General features: G+C 49.4%; 1 protein-coding gene across 3 annotated transcripts in view; it reads left to right on the top strand.

Annotated features, from left to right (window-relative positions):
- Positions 1 to 24140, top strand: part of PIK3R6 (phosphoinositide-3-kinase regulatory subunit 6) — a 65990-nt gene that overhangs the window by 24031 nt on the left and 17819 nt on the right. The window contains exons 3-17 of one of the 3 annotated variants that reach the window (XM_055367473.2): positions 4909 to 4992; positions 5953 to 6044; positions 6732 to 6800; positions 7738 to 7870; positions 8045 to 8114; positions 9223 to 9406; positions 11623 to 11779; positions 14885 to 14971; positions 15728 to 16151; positions 16525 to 16603; positions 17415 to 17537; positions 21204 to 21314; positions 21615 to 21705; positions 22044 to 22114; positions 22754 to 22844. In XM_055367473.2, the coding sequence (XP_055223448.2) occupies positions 4909 to 4992; positions 5953 to 6044; positions 6732 to 6800; positions 7738 to 7870; positions 8045 to 8114; positions 9223 to 9406; positions 11623 to 11779; positions 14885 to 14971; positions 15728 to 16151; positions 16525 to 16603; positions 17415 to 17537; positions 21204 to 21314; positions 21615 to 21705; positions 22044 to 22114; positions 22754 to 22844 (1866 nt within the window). The remainder of the gene's footprint in view (positions 1 to 4908; positions 4993 to 5952; positions 6045 to 6731; positions 6801 to 7737; positions 7871 to 8044; positions 8115 to 9222; positions 9407 to 11622; positions 11780 to 14884; positions 14972 to 15727; positions 16152 to 16524; positions 16604 to 17414; positions 17538 to 21203; positions 21315 to 21614; positions 21706 to 22043; positions 22115 to 22753; positions 22845 to 24140) is intronic. The other 2 variants (XM_055367475.2, XM_055367474.2) reach the window with 2 other exon arrangements.

Genomic DNA, 24140 nt, shown 5'->3' with positions numbered 1-24140 from the left:
TAAAAGTTAAAAACATTTTAAATAAAAAAAGTTTAATATTAATAATAATATTAATACCTAATTAGTAATATCCCACATTCCTGGATGCAGAGGAGGATAATAATAATGGATGCCATTTATCTATTGACTATTCGAGTCATCAAGGATGTTAGACCTGCATACCATATGTGAACAATGCTAAGCCACTTGAGTCACAGGAAATATCCCATTTCTTTCTTTCATTTAATCAAATCAAAACCAGCTTCAACCTCATATTCCAAGGTTAGGATGAACTCTAGCATCATTCACTTGGAGTGCTTCCCCCTACATGGGAGTTTGTGAGAAGCTCAGGGTTTATAAAGTCTGGGTAGTGGGAAAAGGCTGTCGTCTCCAGTCCACGGTGGCTACAGCCACCAGAACTGCTTGGCCAGACTTGCAAGGTGCAGAGGGAGATAGAGCCTGCCTTGAGGGACATTCTCATGCTCTGGTGAAGATGGCTCAGGAGACCTTTGCTGTGGCATCAGAGGCACAGGGCTCAGTGATTAGCGGCCCTCATCTGACCTTTGCCACCACTGGTAAGCTTTATCCCAGCCGGTCTGATTTTCCTCATTCCCTGGAACCCTATATCCCTTGTGCGTTTACGGTCTTAGGGAATCCAACCTCCACCCTTGGGCTGGGCCACTCTCCTCTTTAAAAGCATCAACCTTCTTCTGCACCTTTTTAGACAATCCAGCTTGATTGGCTCAATCAACTTGCCAGGAGCCTCAGACTCAGTGCCTCCGGGGCCAGGCAGAGGATATAAATGAGTGAAACCGAGGCATGGGGAACTACAAAGACCTAGAGAAGCTGTGCTTATCTAAGGGGGCAATTGCTCCCCACCCCCTATGATTGTCACATGTGAGAAGAATCCAGGTTCAGTGTCAACAGATTGTCAGATTTTCAAGAGATGCCAGAAACCCAAATGTTATGCAAAATCTCCTGACTTGTAAATGTTGGCAGCTAATTCATTGCTTTTTTTTTTTTAAGACACTATACAAGCCCAAACAAAACACATAGCAATCCAGATGTGGACCAAAGCCTGAGAGTTTGATTTAGCTACCCAGACATTGAAAAACAAAATTTATTTGAAGTGGTCTCCCAGGGCTACTGGCAACTTCTCTATTTTTCTGTGAAAATAAAAACTCAACTGCCCTTGCAAAGCAAGGGGACCCAGGCTCAGAAGACAAAGGCTTGGCTGTGCTTCTGATGAGGGGAATGAGAGGAAATCACATTTGTCACAGTTTTCAGCCTTTCTTTGCAAATATACAGTGGAAGACAGAATAAGAGGAAGAAGGAAGGAAAAAAGAAACGAAGGAAGAGAGGGAGAGAGAGAAGGAGGGAGGAGAGAGAAAAAAGACTTAGCACCAGCTAATTTTCTAATAACTCATCCTGCATTAACTCATTAAATCTTCATGCAAGGTGGAAATGCATAGACGGAGGAAAGACTGTGACCAACCTTCATGCTGAGCTAAATGATTTCCTCGACAGTCTGGGGAGATGATGCTCTGCCCAGCAGAGGGACCAGGTGGGCAGATGCGGCTGTAGTATCCTGTCCACTCTCAGCCTGGAGGAGATTCAGGACCAGGCCTTGCCAAGTGGGGGCTTCAGGGATGTGGACCCCGTAGGCTTTGCATGGGTCTGAGAAGGGGCCAGACCATGAGCACTAGCACCTATGGTGACTTGGCCTAAACATATTTTAACTCTTGGACTGCAATCTGCTGATTTTTAAATTTGTTATCTCTATTCTACTTACTTCCAAAGGAATCTGAAGCAATTCAGATATAGATTAAATAGAATATAAAGCAGGAGGACCAGAAAGGAGCCAAGAAGAGAGATCCCTGTCACATGAGATGAGCTAATTTTTGAGGCTGGGCCCCAATTTGACCGTAAGTTTCCTGATAGCCCAGTCAAAGAGGAACCCTTGAGGCATGTGGTTTTTGTTGTCTGACAACTGGAGAATACACACTCACCTACAATGGCAAACTCTTGGTGGGAGCTAATTGCAAAGAGGAATTTATTGTGTGAGGAGTGTTTCCCGTACTTCTTGTCTGAGTCTGGATCTGCCAAGAAGCAGACACCAAGTTCAAGGATTTATTTGGGGAAACACTTGTGTGACAGAAATGGAGAGGGACCTGGGAGAGCAGCTGTCAGACCCTGGTGCAAATCTGACTCCAAATGAAGGAGAAAAGGAAGAAGGGTCAGTGGAAATGCCTTGGACTGATGGGAGTCCAAGAAAAGCTCAGCAGGGCAGTTGGAGAAGCTTGAGCGTCTCCTGGGAAAGGGCCTGCTTTAGAACCACTACCATACCCTGTATTGGCTGGGAGGCGTGGCTCAGCAGAAAGTGATGGATTTCACAGCTGTCTTAGTCTGTTTGCATTGCTATAATATAAAGGAATACCTGCAGCTGGGTAATTTATAAAGAAAAGAGGTTTATTTGGCTCAGCGTTCTGCAGGCTGTACAAGAAGCAGGGTGCCAGCATCTGCTTCTGATAAGGGGCTCAGGGCTCAGGAAACTTCCACTCCTGGTGGAAGGGGAGCCAGTGTGTACAGATCACATGCTGAGAGATGAAGCAAGAGAGAGGGGGAAGGTGCCAGGCTCTTTTTAACAACCAGTTCTCAGGGGAACAAATAGAATGAGAACTCACTCACTACCGCAAGGATGGCATTCATGAGGCATCCACCACCATGACCCTAACACCTCCCATTAGGCCCCAAGTCCAAAACTGGGGACCAAATTTCAATATGAGATTTGGAGGGTCAAATATTCAAACCACTGCAACAGCACAGCAACTGGGGACCTGGGTCCATTAAACTCCCAGTAGTGGGAGAGGAGCGAGGTACATTCTCACAGCTACCACACTTCCCAAATGTCAGTTGCTTATTCTTGTACCACTTTCATGGTTTTTTTTTTCCCATGTCAATGTACCACTGTTAAAGAAAGAAATTATTCTGAAACTTATTAAATGGTAAGGAAGACTTATCCAAGACTATTGCATTAGGAGAGAGAAAGCAGTCTCAACTTGGAATAAGGAAAAGCCAGTTGGGGATTTATAGCCAATGAGCAGAGTGAAGGGGTCAGTGGATGGAAAATTCCTAAGAGGAGACATCAAGGGTCGGGACATTCTTGCTAAACTGAGCTAACAGGATTTTTGCTAGAGGCACAAGTCAAATTCTTATACATCGACGGTAAGGGATGAAGGGGTTCAGCAGATATCAAGAGTGGAGGACTCCAACCTAAACTGATTTGGCAGGATTCTTGCTAAAACTGGGATGGGCAGGCCAAAGTCAGGACAGGAGCCAAGGCTGAGCCCTAGTGAAGAAGAGGGCTAAGAGGAGGCTGAGTAAGGTTTGGTCAAGGAGAGAGTCTTTGTTACCACCTGTCCTGGTATGTATCTGATACTATTCTTTAAATTGACTTTAGATTTTAGCTTTATACTTGGGGCGGGGAGTGGAGACTACCAGAAAAGACAGGGTGCTGTAGGCTTCAAAAAAATAAATAAATAAAATAAATAAGTTTTAGCTTCATGCATGGATTCAGGAACTACTAAAAATAATGGCAAAGGCTTGGCGTGGTGGCTCATGCCTGTAATCCCAGCACTTTGGAAGGCCGAGGCGGGCAGATCACGAGGTCAGGAGATTGAGACCATCCTGGCTAACACGGTGAAATCCCGTCTCTACTAAAAATACAAAAAATTAGCCAGACGTGGTGGCAGGCACCTGTAGTCCCAGCTACTCGGGAGGCTGAGGCAGGAGAATGGCGTGAACCCGGGAGGCGGAGATTGCAGTGAGCTAAGATTGCGCCACTGCACTCCAGCCTGGATGACAGAGTTAGACTCCGTCTCACACACAAAAAAAATAATAATAATAATGGCAAAAACTGCAATTACTTTTGCACAAACCTAATAGTTTGTATATATATATTTTATATATATATATATTTGGAGGATATATATATATTTCATATATATTTGGAGGATATATATATTTCATATATATTTGGAGGATACACATTTCATATACATATTTGGAGGATATATACTTCATATACATATTTGGAGACTATATATACTTCATATATATATTTGGAGGCTATATATATTTCATATATATTTGGAGGCTATATATATTTCATATATATATTTGGAGGCTATATATATTTCATATATATATTTGGAAGCTATATATATTTCATATACATATTTGGAGGCTATATATATTTCATATACATATTTGGAGGATATATATATTTCATATATATATTTGGAGGCTGTATATATTTCATATATATATTTGGAGGCTGTATATATTTCATATATATATTTGGAGGCTGTATATATTTCATATATATATTTGAAGGCTATATATATTTCATATATATATTTGGAGGCTATATATATTTCATATATATGGAGGCTATATATATTTCATATATATATTTGGAGGCTATATATATTTCATATATATTTGGAGGTTATATATTTCATATACATATTTGGAGGATATATATATTTCATATATATGTTTGGAGGATATATATATTTCACATATATATGAAAATACATACATGTATTTTCTAACATGCATTAAAATAAATGCATAACTATTCAGATTTTAAGGTCGTTTGTGTACCACCTAAAATTGTCCTACGTACCACCAGTGGTACACATACTGCACTTTGGGAAATGCAGGTTTTACAAAGAACACAGAAACGTGGAAGGGAAGGTTATATTCCAGCCCTGGCTGGCATGCTGGCTGCCAGCTCTAAGTAGATTACTTCAGGCACCTCTTGAGGCTCAGAGAAATGGCTAAAGACATTCTCGGAAGGAATGGAGGTGGGACGAGGTTGAGGCTCAGTGGATTGAGTTTCCTCCCACCCCTACCACTGCCCAGATGTGGAGCTGGACCTCCAGAGGAGCGTGCAGGCTGTGCTCCGGGAGCTCAGCACCCAGGCCCCTGCCCTGCAGAGCAACCAAGGTAAGAGCCAGCTGGCAGCAGCAGCTGGTCCCTCTGACCTCCACCCAACCCCAGCCAACAATACACGCACATACAGGAAAGGGCCCCAGCCTGGAGCTCAAGGGGCGAGGGTCTTCTCGCCAAACCCCTTTCCTGCTGGAAATACCTAGAGCCTGAAGGACTGAGAAGGCTTCTCTGCTCCCTAGTTCAACCCTCCCAGCAACTGCCACAGAGCACATTGGGGATCTGCCACCCTTTTTCTTTCCTTTTTTTTTTTTCTTTTGTTTTTGAGATGGAGTCTTACTCTGTCACCCAGGCTGCAGTGCAGTGGTGCAAACTCGGCTCACTACAACCTCTGCCTCCCTGGTTCAAGTGATCCTCCTGCCTCAGCCTCCCAAGTAGCTGAGATTACAGGCGTGTGCCACCATGCCCGGCTAATGTTTGTATTTTTCGTAGAGATGCGGTTTCACCATGTTGGCCAGGTTGGTCTCGAACTCCTGACCTCAAGTGACCCGCCTGCCTCAGCCTCCCAAAGTGCTGGGATTGCAGGCATGAGCCACGGCACCCGGCCTGCCACCCTCTTTGTTAACCACCTTCCTAGTTCCACTTCCAAACCTAATTCCCCTCAGCACTCCAGGCCTGCAGGACTTCCAGAATGTGGCTGGGAGCACACACCTGCAAGCACTGCTGCTCTGTGGTCCACACGCACACACCTGTCACACACCTGTCCCCACTGGTGTCCCACCTGCCCTCCTTTCTGCCCTGGGAATTCACTGTCCACAAAGGGCTACAGACTAGAACTCCCCACTTGGGAGGAGCCCACCCAGGTGCACCTGGAGCCAAGCGCTGGTGGCGGGGTCACACCTGTGGCTGGTCAGAGCTGCAGCTGAGGCTCCAGGGCTCAGGGTCCTGCTCAGAGGGGTCTCCTCTAAGAACTCCTGCCCACCTGGTCATGCTGGGCTCCCCTTTCTCCTGGCCCAGGCATGTGGAGGTGGTCCCTGCACAAGAAGGTTGAGCGAGATCCTGGTAAGAGCCCGGTGCTGGTCCGCATTCTTCTCAGAGAACTGGAGAAGGTGAGTTCCTGGACCTCAGGGAGGAAGACGGGCATGAAAGGAAGAGAGGGGCCAATTGGGCAGGGGCTCAGTCCTGGCAGCGCTATGTCTCATAAGCTTTGGTTGCCTGCATGATTTTTACCATATGCATCTCCCTCCTGTACTTTTACGTAAGCAATATTTTCTTTACATCGACTCTCATTGTTTTACTTGAATAAACATCTTTCAAAAAGAAGCACTATAACGCGACCACAAATGGAAAACCTGCATCACTTGTCAGAAACAGAAGGTGCCTATAAACATAAATATACGACTATTGACGTTTCTCAAAATTATCCTCGGGCCACCTAAATTATCCTTCACACTACCCAATGTTGTACTTTGCAACCGTTTGGGAAACACTGCACTCAAGGGAGGCTCCAAGCTGAGGACTTGTTTGTTGCTTTGCTGCGACTCCTACCCTAATTAAATTTGGCCCCTCACCTGCAGAGTTCTCTGAGGCCCCCCCCATGCTCCCACACCCTCCCTGAGGGGCTTCCTCACCTGTGTGCCCTCCCCTCCCCACTCCTCTATCCAGAGCAGACAATGGCCCTTTGCTCTCCCCCTGGCTGCCTTCCACCCCACCTCCTGCCCAGCCTAGACTGCCTCCTGCTATGAGGTGGGGATTCCCCCAGCCCAATACCTGTCACGTGATCTCCTGTTTTCCAGGCGGAAAGCCAGGACCTCCGGCATGTCATCATTCCCTTGCTGCACACTGTAATGTACGTGCTCACCAAGGTGAGCTGGGGACTGAGGTCGAGGTGGTAGTGGTGACCTGCATGTAGCTGGGCTGGATACTCTCCCCTTAGTGGGCAGTCAGTCTCCGCCAGGATGAACCTAGAAAATCCCTTGGATTGCCTGCCCTAAACTGGCTTCTGAGCACTAGCCACCCCCTTTCCCTCCTATATGGAGAGAGAACTTTGGAGAGACAATGGCCTTGAATGGCAGGATGAGGTCTTTGGGTTTGCTCCTGTGTGCAGTGCAACAGGAGACATCACTGATCCCTACACAGAGAAGAGACATGATACTCATGTGGTTAATGTCTCAGGAGGAGTAATCGGGAGCTGCGTGTTGTTGCAGCGGGTGGGAGTGGTGGTTAAGGCAGGCAGGAAGACCAAGTCTGGGGTTGCTGGAGAGTCCAGGGTCAAGACGGGGCTTAGCTCCGGCAGAGGCGGAGGGCACACTGAGGTCGGGAGGGAGAGGGGGGCCTCCCGGGCACTGTGGAGCATTTCAGGCCTGTGGGATGCAAGGAGGAGCAAAGGAGACTGAGGAAGTGCCTCCAAGGTTTTGAGCCTGGAGAACCGCAGGAATGTGCTTCCCTGATGGAGCAGGAGGGCTGGGAGGAAGTTGATTTGCTTACATAACTTGATGCAATGAATTTTTATCTTGGTAAGTTGGGGCGGGGCGACAACGGGATGTCTTACAGGTGCTGGGAGAAGAGGCTGGAAGGTGTGGGTTTGGGAGAGAGCTGTGAGCCCAGGTCTGGCTGTTAGGCCTGACCTTCCACCTCTTCTCCCAAGCCCCTCCCCGGAAACTCCCCTGGGACCCTTCACCTCCCCCTCCTCCCTCTCACCTCCCCCTCCTCCCTCTCACCTCCCCTCCTCCCTCTCACCTCCCCCTCCTCCCTCTCACCTCCCCTCCTCCCTCTCACCTCCCCCTCCTCCCTCTCACCCAGGCCACAGGAATCACAGAAGAGCTCTACCAGCGAATCTATGCCTTTTGCACAAGGTTACTGACCCTGCCCACCCCCTACTGCACAGTCGCCTTGGACTGTGCGATAAGGCTGAAAACGGAGACGGCCGTCCCAGGTAAGAGTCACTGGGCATCTTTGTCTCCCATGCTGCACCTCCAACATTGCCCAGGGTCTTTCCTTTTTCTCCAGGATACCGGGGAGCTCAAAAGCCTCCACACCTTCTGTAGGAAGGTGGAGAATGGGAGTCAGAGACTTGGGGGCTGTTTGGCCAAAGTGGTCTGGTTTGCAGGGACACTGTACCAAAGGATGGTCATTGCCGAACAGAACTTGACGAATGAGCTGTATCCCTACCAGGAGAGGTGAGTGGCCCCGAAAAATTGCTACCTTCAGCCTCCTAAAAGTGTTGTGGCTTTAGTGACTGCTCCCTGGCAGGAGGACAAAAAAGGAGGCTGGATTAAGAAGAGCCCTAGCAGACCTCCCCAGCCATGATATTTGTCCAGCAGTGGGGTGCGTTTGCAATTCAAGGTTGGCGCCATATTGTTTTCTGGAGACCACTGAACACAGGATAGATCTTTCTTCTCAGGTTGGATTGGAAGCTACCCTGCTCACATGCAGAAGGTGGACATGGCCTCGGGGCCACTCTGGAGCTCTGTCATTCCACCTCCATCCTGCCCTTGGCCATAATGCAGCATCATACCAGCCAGGCAGCCAGAGGAGACTCCAGAATAGCCATAGCAGAGGGGCTCAGGCGCAAGTGCACAATGAAGCCAGAGGGCTTCCATGGGGGACGCCAAGCCTGTTAGATAAGACTGAGGAAGTGTCCCCTGCTCGTGTTGGGGAGAGGGGTGATGAAGTTGGGAGCGGCACCTCCCTTTTCTGCAGGCACCTCCCTTTTCTGCAGGCACCTCCACTAACTTGGCCCTGAAAGGCACAGCTTGAGTTTGGGGTGTGAGGTGCTGTGTTCATGAAAGATGCAAGGAGGCCCAGGGCACCCATGGGAGAGGTGGGGAGACACAGTGGGTGAGGAGGAGGGAGTAGGGGAGGTTGGCTGTCTGGTGTGATAAGAGTGATGAAAGAAGGTGAGATTCACTCAGAGTTCAGAACTCCAGTTCTGGCAGGAAGGATTTAGGGTCCCTCCTAGAGGGTGACCTGGTCCCTGGGCCAGGATGCTGAGAGAGGGAGCAGGATTGAGGCTGGAACTTTCCTAAACATGGGACTAGGCCTGCTTTCCTCTGTGGACAGTGGATTAGAGCTGCCCCTCTAGAAGGGCTGTGCATGCTCTTATTTGCCACAGTCCTCACCACTCCCTATTGTCATCCCACCCAGAGACTTTTGAATCTGAGACTCCTCTTTTTAGCAGAACTAAATTACTTGGAGGTGCTGCACAGCTCTGAGAGTGCCCATCCGGTGGCCCCTCTCCCATTAGTTACTATCAATCCCACCTCTCCCCTCTGCTTCTGCCCTCAGAGTGTTCCTCTTCGTGGATCCTGAGCTGGTGTCTGCCTCTGTGTGCAGTGCTCTGCTACTGGAGATCGAGGCGGCCCAGGCGCAGCAGACACCAGAGACCTGCATGCGCCACGTGGTCTCCCACGCCCTGCAGGCGGCTCTGGGGGAGGCCTGTCACGCAAGCGCTCTGCACAGGAAGCTGCAGGTAATGGCCCTGCCCGCAGCCCCTTGTCAGTCCCAGCCCTCGTCCCTGCATGCCCATACCAGTCATTCACCCTGCTCTTCCTCCTTCTCCTGTTTCACATCACCTTTTCCCCCAAATCAAAAATTAATACATTTTGGCTGGGCGCAGTGGCTCACACCTGTAACCCCAGCACTTTGGGAGGCTGAGGCGGGCGTATCACCTGAGGTCAGGAGTTCGAGACCAGCCTGGCCAACATGGCGAAATCCAGTCTCTACTAAAGATACAAAAACTAACTGGCCGTGGTGGCGGGCACCTGTAATCCTAGCTACTCTGGAGGCTGAGGCAGGAGAATAGCTTGAACCCGGAAAGTGGAGGTTGCAGTGAGCCAAGATTGTGCCACTGCACTCCAGCCTGGGTGACAGAGAGAGAGTCCATTTCCAAAAAAACCAATAATAAGATATAAGATAATGCCAGTATTCCTAGCAGCAGGGTGAATGAGTGTCTCAGCCCTGAAAGCAGGAATCTGGGTCACCACAAGAGTAGCTACTACATCATCTCACTCGGAGTCAAAGCCAAAGTGATTGCAATGACCTATAAGAGCCTGGTGTGGTGGCTCATGCCTATAATCCCAGGTACTTGAGGGGCCGAGGTAGGAGGATTGCTTAAGGCCAGGGGTTTGAGACCAGCCTGGGCAACATAGCAAGATCCCATTTCTACAAAAAGTAATAATAAAAAAAAAATACCAGACACAGTGACATGTGTTTGCAGTCCCAGCTACTCGGAAGACAAGAGGATCACTTGAGCCAAGTTCAAGGCTGCAGTGAGCTGTGACTGTACCACTGCACTCTAGCCTGGGTAACAGAGAGACACCCCATCTCTAAAAATAAAAATACAAGAACCTCATCTTGAGGGCCTTGACCTATTCCCCTCTCTCTTCATTTCCTCTCTGGCCTGTCTCCTAACTTTCCCTCTCATTTCCTCTGCTCCAGCTAAACAAGCCTCCTCATTTTTCTCCCAACATGCACATGCCTAACATACTTGCACCCCAGGGCCTTTGCGCTGGCTACTCCCTATGCTTGGAACGTTCTCTTAGATACCTGCACGACTCACTCTTTTTTTTTTTTTTTTTGAGACGGAGTCTTGCTCTGTTGCCCAGGCTGGAGTGCAGTGGCGTGATCTCGGCTCACGGCAAGCTCCGCCTCCTGGGTTCATGCCATTCTCCTGCCTCAGCCTCTCCGAGTAGCTGGGACTACAGGCGCTGGCCACCACACCCAGCTAATTTTTTCTATTTTTAGTAGAGACGGGGTTTCACCGTGGTCTCCATCTCCTGACCTCGTGATCCGCCTACCCCGGACTTCCAAAGTGCTGGGATTACAAGCGTGAGCCACCGTGCCGGGCTGCATGGCTCACTCTTTCACTTCCTTTAAGTCTTTACTTAAAAGTCACTTTCGGCCGAGCGCGGTGGCTCACGCCTGTAATCCCAACACTTTGGGAGGCCAAGGCAGGCGGATCATGAGGTCAGGAGATCGAGACCATCCTGGCCAACATGGTGAAACCCCGTCTCTACTAAAAATACAAAAATTGGCTGGATGTGGTGGTGCGCACCTGTAGTCCCAGATACTCGGGAGGCTGAGGCAGGAGAATCGCTTGAACCCAGGAGGCAGAGATTGCAATGAGCCAAGATCACACCACTGCACTCCAGCATGGGTGACAGAGCAAGACTCCGTCTCAAAAAAAAAAAAAGTCACTTTCTCAGGGGGGGCTTCCCAGATCACACAATCTCTTTTGTTTGCTGCTGTATCCCAGCCCCTAGAACAACACCTGGTGCAGTGAGCTATTCTAAGTGCTGGAGATGCAGCTATGAATGAAACAGACAAAATTCCCTGCCTTTCTGGAATTCACAATCTAGTGGGGGCTAGAACATTGATCCAAGTGCTGGGTGACGCTTTCAGGAAGTGGGCGTCAGCGGCTATCTCTGCCTCTCTGGGTAACAGACATTGCAGACCAGCAGTCTCCCCATAATAGCGTGCGAAGGGCAGAGGGGAACCCCCACTTGCAGGGCAGGCGTAGGGCCCTGGATGTAGGATCCAGAAGCCTTCGGGGGAAGCTCCTGCCGGGCCCCCAGGGGCAGCGGAGAGGTGTCACCTTGGGCTGCCAGGGCCCTGCGGACTTGGCTTAGGAGCTGGGGTGCGTGGGCACTGGGCCGAGACCCAGGCTCTGACGCCCCTCCCTAACAGGCCAGCCCTCGCCGCACCCTGGAGCACTATTTCCACGCCGTGGTGGCCGCCGTGGAGCAGATGGCCAGCGAGGCCAGCCCGAGCCGGGAGGGACACGTAGAGAGGCTGGAGGAGATTTACTGCTCGCTGCTGGGGCCCGCGGCGGGGCGCTGCAGTGGTAAGCGACTGGCGGTTGGGGGGCCTTGGCAAGGGTCCCGCGGGGGCAGCTCACTGCACCGCAGGGGGCGCCAGAGAGCAGCGCTGGACCTGCCTCTGTCTGGGTGCCTGGCCGACTCCCAGGAGCCTGGGGACTGGGGGCAGCCTGGGGGTTTGGCAGGACCGGGACTAAGAGGCGGGTAATTAGGCTGGGAGTGGTGGGTCACGCCTGTTAACCCAGCATTTTGGGAGGCCGAGGCAGGCGGATCACCTGAGGTCAGGGGTTCGAGACCAGCCTAGCCAACATGGGGAAACCCTCTACTAAAGTAGTAGAGGGTTTAGTCTCAAAAAAAAAAAAAAAAAATCAGCTGGGCGTGGTGGTGGGCGCCTGCAGTCCCAGCCACTCGGGATGCTGAGTTAGGAGAATCACTTGAACCAGGGAGGCAGAGGTTGCAGTGAGCCAAGATCACACCACTGTACTCCAGCCTGGGCGACAGAGCGAGACTCCGTCTCAAAAAAAAAAAAAAAAAAAAAAAAGAAGGCGGGTAATTTGGTCATGATAACTGCCGATGCCCACAGAGCCCCTACTATACTCCAGTTGCTGTTCTAATCACCTTACATATATTTAAATATATTGCCTATACTGTATTAAATCAATGAAACCTCACAGTCAACTTATAAGCTAGAAACTATTATTATCCCCATTTTACAGAGGACGAAACTGAGTTAGAAAGAGGTTAAATATCTTGCCCAAGATCACCCAAGGCAGTAAGTGGCAAAGCCAAGATACAAATCCAGGCTGTCTAGTTCACTACTCAGCTGCAGTAATCCAAGGATTTGATCGTCCAAGGACCAGAGCATCTAAAAGAGCAGATGAGTCAACATCGTTTATATCTGGTATCATAGATTTTTATTCCTCACCCTTCCTATTTGCATATTTATAACGCCTTATCTTATGCAAGGCATAATGTAGGTAAGATAATGCCTACCCTGACACAAGCCCCATGTGGATGGGGGCATCTGAAATAGCCCAGAGAAACGTCCCGAATATGTGTTTCCTGGCTGTTGTAGGATGGTTCTGATTTGGGTCCTATTTCGTGGTCGTTCAAAGTATCATGGAATGTGTCAGCCTGCATGTCCCAGATATGCACAGTCACTGATTGTGCACCTGTCGTTATAAGGCATGGGGTTAAGGACTGGAATCCACTGGAAGAGGTTAGTGTGCCAGGCCCTGGGTTTGAACTTGGCAGCCCAGGTTGGGTGGAGGCCACAGCAGTTGGGTGAGGTGGGCAGGATAGTCCCTGCCTAAAGACTCCATCTTCGAAGTTGTCCGCTCTTTTGCTTTAACATTCTACACTGCCTCTGATCCCACATGGAAAAAGTTCCTCCTGTACCCCAAGCTGGGACTAACCCTGGGGCCAATCTGGCTTTGCTCCCCTTGTGGCCACTTGCTAACACTCACCAGTGACTCTGCATGGATTAGTTAAGACCATCTGGGCCACCCCCAAGACACATCCAAGGGCACCTGTCTCCTGCCCAGACTTGCCCTGTGCATTTTTTTTTTTTTTTTTTTTTTAGACAGGGTCTTGCTCTGTCACCCAGGCTGGAGTGCAGTGGCTCGATCATGGCTCACTGCAGCCTTGACCTCCTGGGCTTAAGCGATCCTCCCACCTCAGCCTTTCGACTAGCTGGGACCACAGGCCCGCGCCACCACACCTGGCTAAGCCCTGTGCATCTTTTTTTTTTTTTTTTTTTTTTTTTTTTTTTTTTTTTGAGACACAGTCTTGCTCAGTCACCCAGGCTGGAGCGCAGTGGCTCAATCTCCGCTCACTGCAAGCTCTGCCTCCTGGGTTCACGCCATTCTCCTACCTCAGCCTCCCGAGTAGCTGGGACTACAGGCGCCTGCCACCATGCCCAGCTAATTTTTTTGTGTTTTTTTAGTAGAGACGGGGTTTCACCGTGTTAGCCAGGATGGTTGCGATCTCCTGACCTCGTGATCCGCCCTCCTCGGCGTCCCAAAGTGCTGGGATTACAGGCGTGAGCCACCGTGCCTGGCCAAGCCCTGTGCATCTTAATGACCAGGCAGCACCCCCGGTCAAGCCCCTGTGGCTGTAGGGGGCAGTATGGAGTGGTGATTATAAGCACAGTGTTGTGGGTAAGAGCAGGAACTCTGGAGCTGAGCTGCCTAGGCTCAAGTCGTCACTGTACTATTTACTGTGTGACCTTGGGCCAGTTATTCAACCTCTCTGTGTCCTGGCTTCTCCCCTGTAAATTGAGGATAATAATGTCACCTGTTGCCCAGGGCCATTGGCGGGATCCAGAGAAATGGTTACAGTGTGTGCCAGGTGAGTAGAATAAGGCCTGGCAGGCAGTAGGTGCTCAGTGAACACTAGCTGCTCTCCCCTAAGAAGCTTGCAGCCTCATGAGTGGGGAGCCACAGCAATATAGAAGTGAAACGGGAATATGGAGCCAAATCCTAAGATCACATGTGAGGTGTGCCCAGTGTGCAGACAGTCTGCTCGGAGGGAATGACCACCGTGGGCCACTGGAGTGGTCAGAAAAGATTCTAGAAAGAGAAGCAGGAAGAAGGGCTGTCCTTGATCTCTCCCCTGGACTGCCCAGGGTTCCTGCTGCCCCCAAACTTTGTTGATGAGTTCTCGTCAGCATCGCCGACAGCTGCAAATGTTAACTGAGTGTCTACTGCCTGCAAGATATTGGAAGCAGCCCTGAGAAGGGCAGGGGTCTTTCCTGCCTTGTCTGGATGCAGGCAGGGCATTTTAAGAACAGTGGGAAAGCCAGTCTGACGGCTGCACAGGGCTGAAGGCATGGCCAGCATAGGAGCATAGGTTGGAAAAGGCCTTGTGAGCTGGTTTGTGAAGACCCCCTAAGGGTTGAGCTAGGTTTGAGGAAATGTAGCTACTAAGCATTGTTGGACAGGGAGGGGACAGCTGCACTGTTGGGCCCTGGATGGGCTGGTGGTGGCAGAGATGGAAAGGCAGACCAGATGTGAAGGAGAGAGTCCCTGCCACCTCTCTGAGACCCCGCACAGGAGCTGGGCAGGACGGGGAGGGCAGAGGAGGGTCCCATGGCCTCCTCCATGGCCTCCACAGCCTGCTTCTTTCTGCAGGTGACCTTGTCCAAGAGCGGCCACCAAGCATTCCCCTGCCCAGCCCCTACATCACCTTCCACTTGTGGACCGGTGAGGAGCAGCTCTGTACGTGCTCATGGAGCTGTCTGGAAACAGTGGTATATGTCTGTGTCTGTGTGTGTATGCGTGCATGAGTGTGTGTCAGTGTGTCTGTGTGTCTGTGTGCATGCGTGTGTGTCAGTGTGTGTGTATGCATGAGTGTGTGTCTGTGTATGCGTGCATGAGTGTGTCAGTGTGTCTGTGTGCATGCGTGTCAGTGTGTGTATGCATGATTGTGTGTCAGTGTGTCTGTGTATGTGTGCATGCGTGTGTCAGTGTGTGTATCCATGCATGTGTGTGTCAGTGTGTCTGTGTGTGCTTGCGTGTGTGTGTATGTGTCAGTGTGTCTGTGTGTATGCATGCGTGTGTCAGTGTGTCTGTGTGTATGTGTGCATGCGTGTCTTTCAGTGTCTGTGTCTGTGTATGTGTGCATGTGTGTATCAGTGTCTGTGTGTCAGTGTGTCTGTGTGTATGCGTGCATGCGTGTGTGTCAGTGTGTCTGTGTGTATGCGTGCATGCGTGTGTTTCAGTGTGTCTCTGTGTGTGTCTGTGTGTGTGCACGTGTGTGTGTCTGTATGTCTGTCTGTGTCTGTACATGTGTATGTGTGTGCATCTGTGTGTCTCTGTGTCTGTGTGTGAGTCTCTGTGCATGTTCATATGTGTGTCTTTATGTGTCTGTCTGTGTTTCTGTGTGTGTGTATCCTCTGAGGAGGACTGGCTGAAATCAGAAACGTAGCCCTGCCAGCCTCACGTGTCCTCACAGCCCTTGTTCCCCCATCCCAGGGAAGGAACTGGTGCTTTTCCTCCGCCCAAGATCCCAGCTGCGCCTCAGTGCTGACTTGGAGGTCTTGGATCTGCAGGGCCTCAGGCCGGACCGGGAGTTGGCCCGGGTTTCTGTGCTGTCCACTGACAGCGGCATTGAGCGGGACCTTCCCACGGGGACTGATGAGCTGCCTGCACCCAGCAGCCCTGAGATGGAGCGAGCCGGGCTGCAGCGCAAAGGGGGCATCAAGAAGCGTGCATGGCCCCTGGACTTCTTGATGCCTGGCAGCTGGGACGGGCCCCCAGGGCTGCACCGGAGGACAGGCCGGCCCAGTGGGGATGGGGAAATGCTGCCCGGCGTGTCCCGGCTGCACACAGCCCGGGTACTTGTGCTCGGAGATGACAGGATGCTGGGGCGCCTGGCCCAGGCCTACCACAGACTCAGGTGGGGCCCTGACGTGGGGGCTGGGGGCGGGCGCTGGTCAGGGGCACAGGTGGGCCTGGCGTGGGCTGGTGAAGGATCACAGGGTGGCAAGAGAGGGTCAGGAGGCAGAGGCCAGGGTGGGACGGAGGAGAATGCCGCACAGTGCCCGCAGCCGTCACAGGGCACCGCAATCCCTGCTTTGTGTTCGTTAGCTCCGTGAACCCTCACCACCATCCTGCGAGGGAGACATTACTGTACCCATTTTGTAGATGAGAAAGCAGAGGCTCAGAAAGATGACACAAATTGCCCAAGGTCAAGAGATAACAAATAGAGCCGAGTCTGTTTGAAGCCAAGCCCCGCCCCTAACCTCCTCTGCTTTGCTGCCCATTGCTAGGAAACGGGAGACCCAGAAGTTCTGCCTCACTCCCAGACTCAGCCTGCAGCTCTACTACATCCCCGTGCTGGCGCCTGAGGTGACTGGACCGCGGGGAGGCGGTGGCGGGGCAGAGACAGGGCAGGCTGGGCAGGGACACACCTGCAGCCCCGCATCCCCCACATCCCCCACATCCCCGGCTCAGGGACTAGAATAAGCATCCTTAGAATGTGGAGGCGGGAGAGAGGTCAGCAGTCTTCTATTTCAGAGGCTGCAGACGGTGCTCTGGGGGTTGCATGTGGCCAGAGATTGGGTCTCTCTCTTGATGGCAGCCTGCTTGCTGCTATTTGTTTTGTTTTTGTAGGTAATGGAATTAGTTGCAAACTTCTCAAACACAGGGCGCTCTCTCTCTCTCTCTCTCTCTCTCTCTCTCTCTCTCTCTCTCTCTCTCTCTCTCTCTCTCCCCTTCCCTCCCCTCTCTCATACACACACATACACACACATCCCACACTTTCTTGTATGACATGAAAGGAAATTTCAGGCAGTGAAGTCCATTGATCTAGTTGCGGGGACAGAGCCACACTTGCAGTCCTTACTCCTACCGCATGCTCCACTTCCTACTACACACTCCACTTCCTATTGGGAAGCAGTAAGGTCAAAGCCATACTTGTCTCTCCCCTTTTAAAGTTGGTGATCATTTTTCAACGTCCCTGCTGAGTGAACCTCAGCAAAAGATATTCTAGCTTCATCTGAGTTTATAAAACAGAACAATGACGTGTCTTCACATGCAGAAATTCACGCCCCAAGAGGTTAAATGACTTGACCATATTCACACAGCCTAGGCTGATGGCAGCTGGAAGGCAGAGCTGGAGAGAGGGCCTGACGGGTCTGCCCCATCCCCTTTCCCCCAGAAGCCTGCAGCATCCAGGCAGCCGGAGCTGGGAGAACTGGCTACGTTCCTGGGCCGCGTAGACCCGTGGTACCAGAGCAACGTCAACACGCTGTGCCCCGCCATCCACAAGCTGGCTGAGATGGTAGGGGAGGGTGAGGGTACCAGGGAGGGAGAGAGGGACGGGAGTGGGGTCTGGGCAGAGGGGAGAACGGAGGAGCCCAAGTAGGCAGCGAGGGTGAAATGGGGGTGAGAGGGGGCTATCTTTTTGCTGCTGCACTTGACCTTTGACCTTAAGAGTCGGGTGGGATGAGACAGGAAGGGAATTCAAGAGAGGGGCCCTAACCAGATAGTGGCTTTGAACTCGCTCGGGACACTTACCAGGCTCGTACTTTGGACCAGACCACCGTGGAAAAGACGAAGTAAAATATTCCTTCGTAAGTGTGTAGGGCAGTTATACTCCTTCTTGTGTGAGCTTCCTGTGATCCTTTTTCTTTTTTTTATCATTTATTTATTTATTTTTATTTTACTTCACGTTCTGGGATACATGTGCAGAACATGCAGGTTTGTTACACAGGTTTACATGTGCCATGGTGGTTTGCTGCACCCATCCACCCCTCATCTAGGTTTTAAGCCCCGCACGCATTAGATATTTGTCCTAATGCTCTCCCTTCCCTTGCCCCCAACCCCCAGACAGGCCCCGGTGTGTGATGTTCCTCTCCCTGTGTCCATGTGTTCTCATTGTTCAGCTCCCACTTACGAGTGAGAACATGTGGTGTTTGGTTTTCTGTTCCTATGTTAGTTGCTGAGAATGATGGTTTCCAGCTTCACCATGTCCCTGAAAAGGACATTAACTCATTCTTTTTTATGGCTGCATAGTATTCCATGGTGTATATGTGCCACAATTTCTTTGTCCTGTCTATCATTGATGGGCATTTGGGCTGGTTCCAAGTCTTTGCTATTGTAAATAGTGCCACAATAAACATAACGTGTGCATGTGTCTTTATAGTGGAATGAATCATTTTTCAATGATTGTAACAGCTGATGTTTCCTGAGCACTTATGCTGCACCGGGCACTGTTCTAAACACTTACACACAGAGCAGCTCATTTAATTCCCACAGCAGCCCAGAGGCAGGTGCCCCTGTTGGTAGGTACCATTGTCACCATAGCCCCGTTTTACAGATAGAGCAGCTGAGGCACAAAGAGATTAAGTATCTTGCCTGAAGTCACAGAATGAGTGGTGGAACACCAGTCGGAAACAGGCAGCTTGACTCCAGAGCACCCTCTCCTAACCACAAACCCACACTGCCATACCCCAACCGTGGCTGGCAGTGGGGAGGGAACTCATCTTTTACTGATTTGAAAGGGTAGTAAGAGAATTCTACCTTTTTTGTCGTTACATATGTTGCAGATTTTTTTCCCACAGTTGTAACTTGCCTATCCACTTTTTGACTTGCAAAAGTTTAATACTTGGGTGTAGTCAGACATAGCACTTTTATTCTTCACAGTTTCTGCCTTTGGAGTCATGCTTCCAAAAGCTTAAATAAATGTTCACTGATAATTTAACACTTTCCATGTCTCAGTTTTTACATTTAATTAATTGCCTATCTGCAGTTAATTTTGTTGTTTAATGTGAAGTATGTCATTTTGTTTTTTCCAAATGTTGAGCTAGTTGTCCTAAAGCTATTTTGCATAAACCATCTTGCCACAGAAATTTGAAATGCCACTTTTATCATTTGCTAAATACTTACATGTGCTTGTATTTAGTACATGATACTTACATGTGCTTGTATTTAGTACGTGATCCTTACATGTGCTTGTAAGTATTTAGTACATACCTATGCTCTCATTGATTTATTCATTTCTGTACAAATTAGCCTTTTGATATTTTAATATCTGGCTATAGAAGCCTGCCTACCCCATTATTCTTCTTTTTCAAAACTTTTCAGAATATGCTTATTTCTCTTCCTGATAAACTTTAGAATTTCAAGTTTTGTTTTTGTTATTATTTTTAATCCTATTGGATTTCGATTGAAATTTGGGGAGAATTAGCATCTTTCGCATATTGAGTTTTTCTTTCTAGGAGCATGGTGTAGCTCTTCATTTGTCCAAGTGTCCTTATATATCCCTCAGTATAAGTGTAAAGTTTGCATCATACAGCTTCTGTCCAATTCTCACTAAATTTATTGCTCGTGTGTGATAGTGTTTCTTACTATTGCGAATGGTATCTTTATCCCATTATATTTGAGTAGTGCCTGCTGCTAATATAAAAGGAAGCTATTGACTTATACACATTTATTTACTTTAGTTTTTAAAGCTGCAGTAAAAAATATAACATTAATTTACCACTTTTACATATCTGTTTTTTAACTGGTCACTGTACTGAGCTCTCCATTTTGCTTTATCATTTGACTGATGAGGGTGTCTTCTTACATATTTTATTCAAATAAGGATATTTAGGGGTGCACATTTTCTGGCTTATACCTGATCTGAAAATGTCTTTGCATACACACAAAGACCATTTAGCTGGGTATTAAAATACTTTTTCCTTGAAACTTGGAGGCTATTACAGTGGGAACATTTGATGCAGGCCCCATTGGTGCTCCTTTGCTGGTAGCTATTTTTCTCTGCCGGGACACTGTAAGGTTTTGGTTTTCCCCTTCTCCTTGTAATTAACAATTTGAATGGCCCTATGCTTACTCCAAAAGTGGTTTCCACATGAAGATACCAGAAACAATGTGAGCAATGACAGCATTATTAGAATACGTTCATAGCTCCTCAGTGTGACCCTTTCGAAGGGAACAATATTTCAGTACACCAGATGTGAGAGACAGAAGAGGTCTTATAGGATCGGATATGAGTTGGATGAGATCAACTCTGAGCTTCCTGCTAGCCCTGACACTATCACATTCTATGTAGATATTCTGAAAACCCAGTCACTATGCTTTATCATCATATGGGACCAGGGAAGGACTGGAGGACAAGACGCATAGTCCATTCCCAATAACACGCAAACCTGAATTATTTTATTTTATTTTGAGATGGAGTTTCGCTCTTGTTGCCCAGGCTGGAGTGCAATGGCACAATCTTGGCTCACTGCAACCTCTGCCTCCTGGATTCAAACGATTCTCCTGCCTTAGCCTCCTGAGTAGCTGGGATTACAGGAATGTGCCACCACATCTGGCTAATTTTGTATTTTTAGTAGAGACGAGGTTTCTCCATGTTGGTCAGGCTGGTCTCGAACTCCTGACCTCAGGTGACCCGCCCACCTCAGCCTCCCAAAGTGTTGAGATTACAGGTGTTGAGCCACCACACCCAGCCAATTAGTTTATTAATAGATGCAGAGACCACCAGAGCTGAAAGAGACATCAGATCATCTGGTTCAACCTCTCATTTTCTCTAGAAGGACACTCAGGCCTCAAAGAGTTTGAATAACTTGCCCACGCCTGCTTGGCCAATGGCAAGTAGCCCATCCAAGCCTAGAACCCACTCCTGGCTCTCTCATTAGATTCACTCTCCAGCATCTTGTCTCCCCCAATCACTTAGCACAGTGCCTCACACATAGCAGCGCTCAGTAGTCTCTGTAGGATTGAAATCAGTCGGATTTCCTAGGGAGGCAGGGCTCTGGACAGGAATATTTTGATTGGGAGTGGAAATTCAGTGGTAGGAAAGGTTTGGAATGTGTTGAAGGATGCACTGGGTTAGTGCATCCCAGAGATGTAGGGGCTTGAAGTTTCTCTCTGAAGAAAATGGCATCTCCCACAGTGGCCCTGGGGGAGTTGGTGAAGACATTCCCTGTCTCCATCACAGCCTCCTTCCCTGGACACATCCCGGACTGTGGACCCCTTCATCCTAGACGTCATCACCTACTACATCCGCATGGGCACCCAACCCATCTATTTCCAGATCTACACAGTCAAGGTAAGCATCCCACTGGAGGCTCCAAGGGACCCCAGGACCCCACCGATTAAATACCCAGGCTCTGGGGAAACACTGGTCACCAGGCCACCAATCATGAACACACCCAGATGTTCTTGGTTATTAACGTTACCTTCTTCATCTCTAAATGAATCAGATCATTATTAACTTCAAGACCTCAAATCCAAGAAGTAGGTCTTCTTTATGTGGAAGGGTTCTCCATGGCCCTGCATCCCTGGAAATCAGGGATAGAGTGATTTGGAAATCATACCAGGAAATGCCACCCTCCCTTCCTCTCTCCAGATCTTCTTCAGTGACCTGAGCCAAGACCCTACTGAGGACATTTTCCTCATTGAACTGAAGGTGAAGATCCAAGATTCTAAATTCCCCAAAGGTAAGCATCTGCCTCCCTTTTGCCAAAGGTCACCCTGACTCAGCTTCTCCAAACTCTCATCCTTCCACCTCTCACCTGATGATGCCTGCACGCCCACACCCTCAGTGCTTGTCCCTGCTCTGTTCCCTACCTCTGCTGAATGCCAAGGCTGCCCTTGATCCCCTCCAACCCCCACAAGACTGAAAGGCAGCCTGGCCCCCGGAGGTGTCGCCTTTCCATCCAGGGAGATGGATGGATGGGTAAACCCAGCAGCTCAGCTCCTGCCCTCAGAGAGGTGGGGAAGTCAGGGCGAGAGGCCTGGGAACCTCCACCCCAAACCTCTTCTCATCTCCCTGCAGATGGCTTTTCACCCAGGAGGAGAGGCATGGCTGAGGGCCCAGGGGCAGAGCTCTCCCTGTGCTACCAGAAGGTCAGTGTGCATGGACGTGGTCAGTAGGTGGCCAAGAGGTACAGCTGGAGGGAGCAGGCCTCTGGGACAAGCAGGGAAGCAGACAGAGCCAAAGGAAGCTTCTGCCCCTTTTCTTGAAGCTGCCCGCAGAGTTCCCCAGCCTTCAGGGAGTTTTGCAGGGATGGGTGGGTTAAGTTGGCCTTACATGTAGACCAGGAGGTGATCAGATTTAAGGAACAAGGGGGCTGACCCCTTGCTAAAAAATATCTTCCTTGCTAGCTGACCAGAGGCTTGAACTGATTTCACTGGAGATTTATTCTTTGGGGTCTGGAAGGCTGAACATACTCTCTAGGACTAGAAGTGCTATAAGCCTTTATCTGCTAGCCCTTATGGGACCTTAGTGACATAGACAAAACCGGGTCTGGCACCGTGGCTCATGCCTGTAATCCCAGCGCTTTGGGAGGCTGCGGCAGGAGGATCACTTGAGCCCAGGAGTTCAAGACCAGCCTGGGCAACATAGTGAAACCCCCTGGCTCAAAAAAAAGACTCTCACAGCGGGGGTGGAAAACAGGGGAGAGAGGCAAAACTGTGGATGTGGGGATGCGTGGGGAAAGGGTATGTCCTGAGCACCTCCACCTGTTCCTCGATCCCCCTCCTCAGGCCTTGCTTAGCCACCGGCCCCGAGAGGTCACCGTTTCCCTGCGGGCCACTGGGCTGATCCTGAAGGCCATTCCAGCCAGCGACACAGAAGGTGAGGAATGGGGAATGCAGACCAAAGAAAGAGAGAAGAGATGAGAAGGGCAATGCTGGGGAGAGGGCAGAGTGGCAGGAGAAGGGGGAGCCCTCTCAGTCATGGAACTGGAGCCAGGACCAGGACTTGGTGACTGCCTTCAAGTTGCTTGCTGTGGGGTCACCCAGACTCTAGCACTGGCCACTGGATTGAGCCTCAGCAGCCTGCTGAGACATAGCTGGAAGGTGGAGGGACTCCAGGGAGGGGTTGCAGTTGGCCTCCTGCCACAGAATTGGGACTGCAGGACTAGTTGTCTTCTGTTTGGAAATTTAGGACTTTGTCATTCCAAAAAAAAATGGAGACAATAGAAAATGCCAATTTATGTGCATATAGTAAATTATAAATATTAACTCATATTGTGAGCTCCCTTGTCTCCTGGAATAATGCAAAGGATGGCAATACGGATTATGAATATTGCAAACATACACCAGAGGCCAGGCAGTGAATCATGTGAACCCTAGAAAATAGATACTATTAGTATTAGCAACTTTTTACTGGAGAGGAAATGGAAGGAAAGAGAATAACACACCCAACATCACCTCTGTGAGGAAGAATCAGAACTGGAATTCAAACCCAGGTATTCTCATGCAAGAGCCTATGTTCCTTACCACTGCCTCCCCCGGGATTGCCAAATCTCAACAGACTAGACTTAGGGGATGTTATCCGGTGATGCTTGTAGAAGATCATTTTGGAGCAAACAAGTAAGTTCACCCAGGCAGAATTATATCTTGTTCACCATCTATTCCCTTTGTCCATGACATGTCCTGGCATGTGGTAGATACTTGATCAATATTTCTAGAATAAATGAAATGCTACTTTACATTCAAAAATTTGTTTTAAAAATGAATGAACACATTTGGAATATTCCAGAAGAAATACGGAATGAAAATACACATAAGCCAGGCTGGAATGCTCATGAGGAAGCCAACTCTGATCCCTCCTCTCCTATCCAACCACGAGTATTTACTCCATCTCTGAAATCCACTGTGGCTTTGCTAGCATTCCAATTAAGGCGCCTTTCTGACAATAATGCATTTGTGTTCATAAGTGGGCATCATAGCTTCACAATTTCCTTAGCATCTGGCACAAAGAAGAAACTCAAGAAATTATATCACTTCTTAATAAAATTTCTTCCAGGCAAGTTGAATTTGTGGATGACATATAAAACTCCATCACAGCAGGACACTCTTTACCTGCAGCTCTTTAACGCCGTGAAGGAGACGCATAATTGTGGCAGTAGCTCTTAACCTAGAAGTG

The sequence above is a fragment of the Gorilla gorilla genome, chromosome 19 (genome assembly GCF_029281585.2).
Source record: "Gorilla gorilla gorilla isolate KB3781 chromosome 19, NHGRI_mGorGor1-v2.1_pri, whole genome shotgun sequence".
Lineage (NCBI taxonomy): Eukaryota > Metazoa > Chordata > Mammalia > Primates > Hominidae > Gorilla > Gorilla gorilla.
Note: the sequence above shows the minus strand (reverse complement) of the source record. Positions and strands in the feature narration are given on the sequence as shown.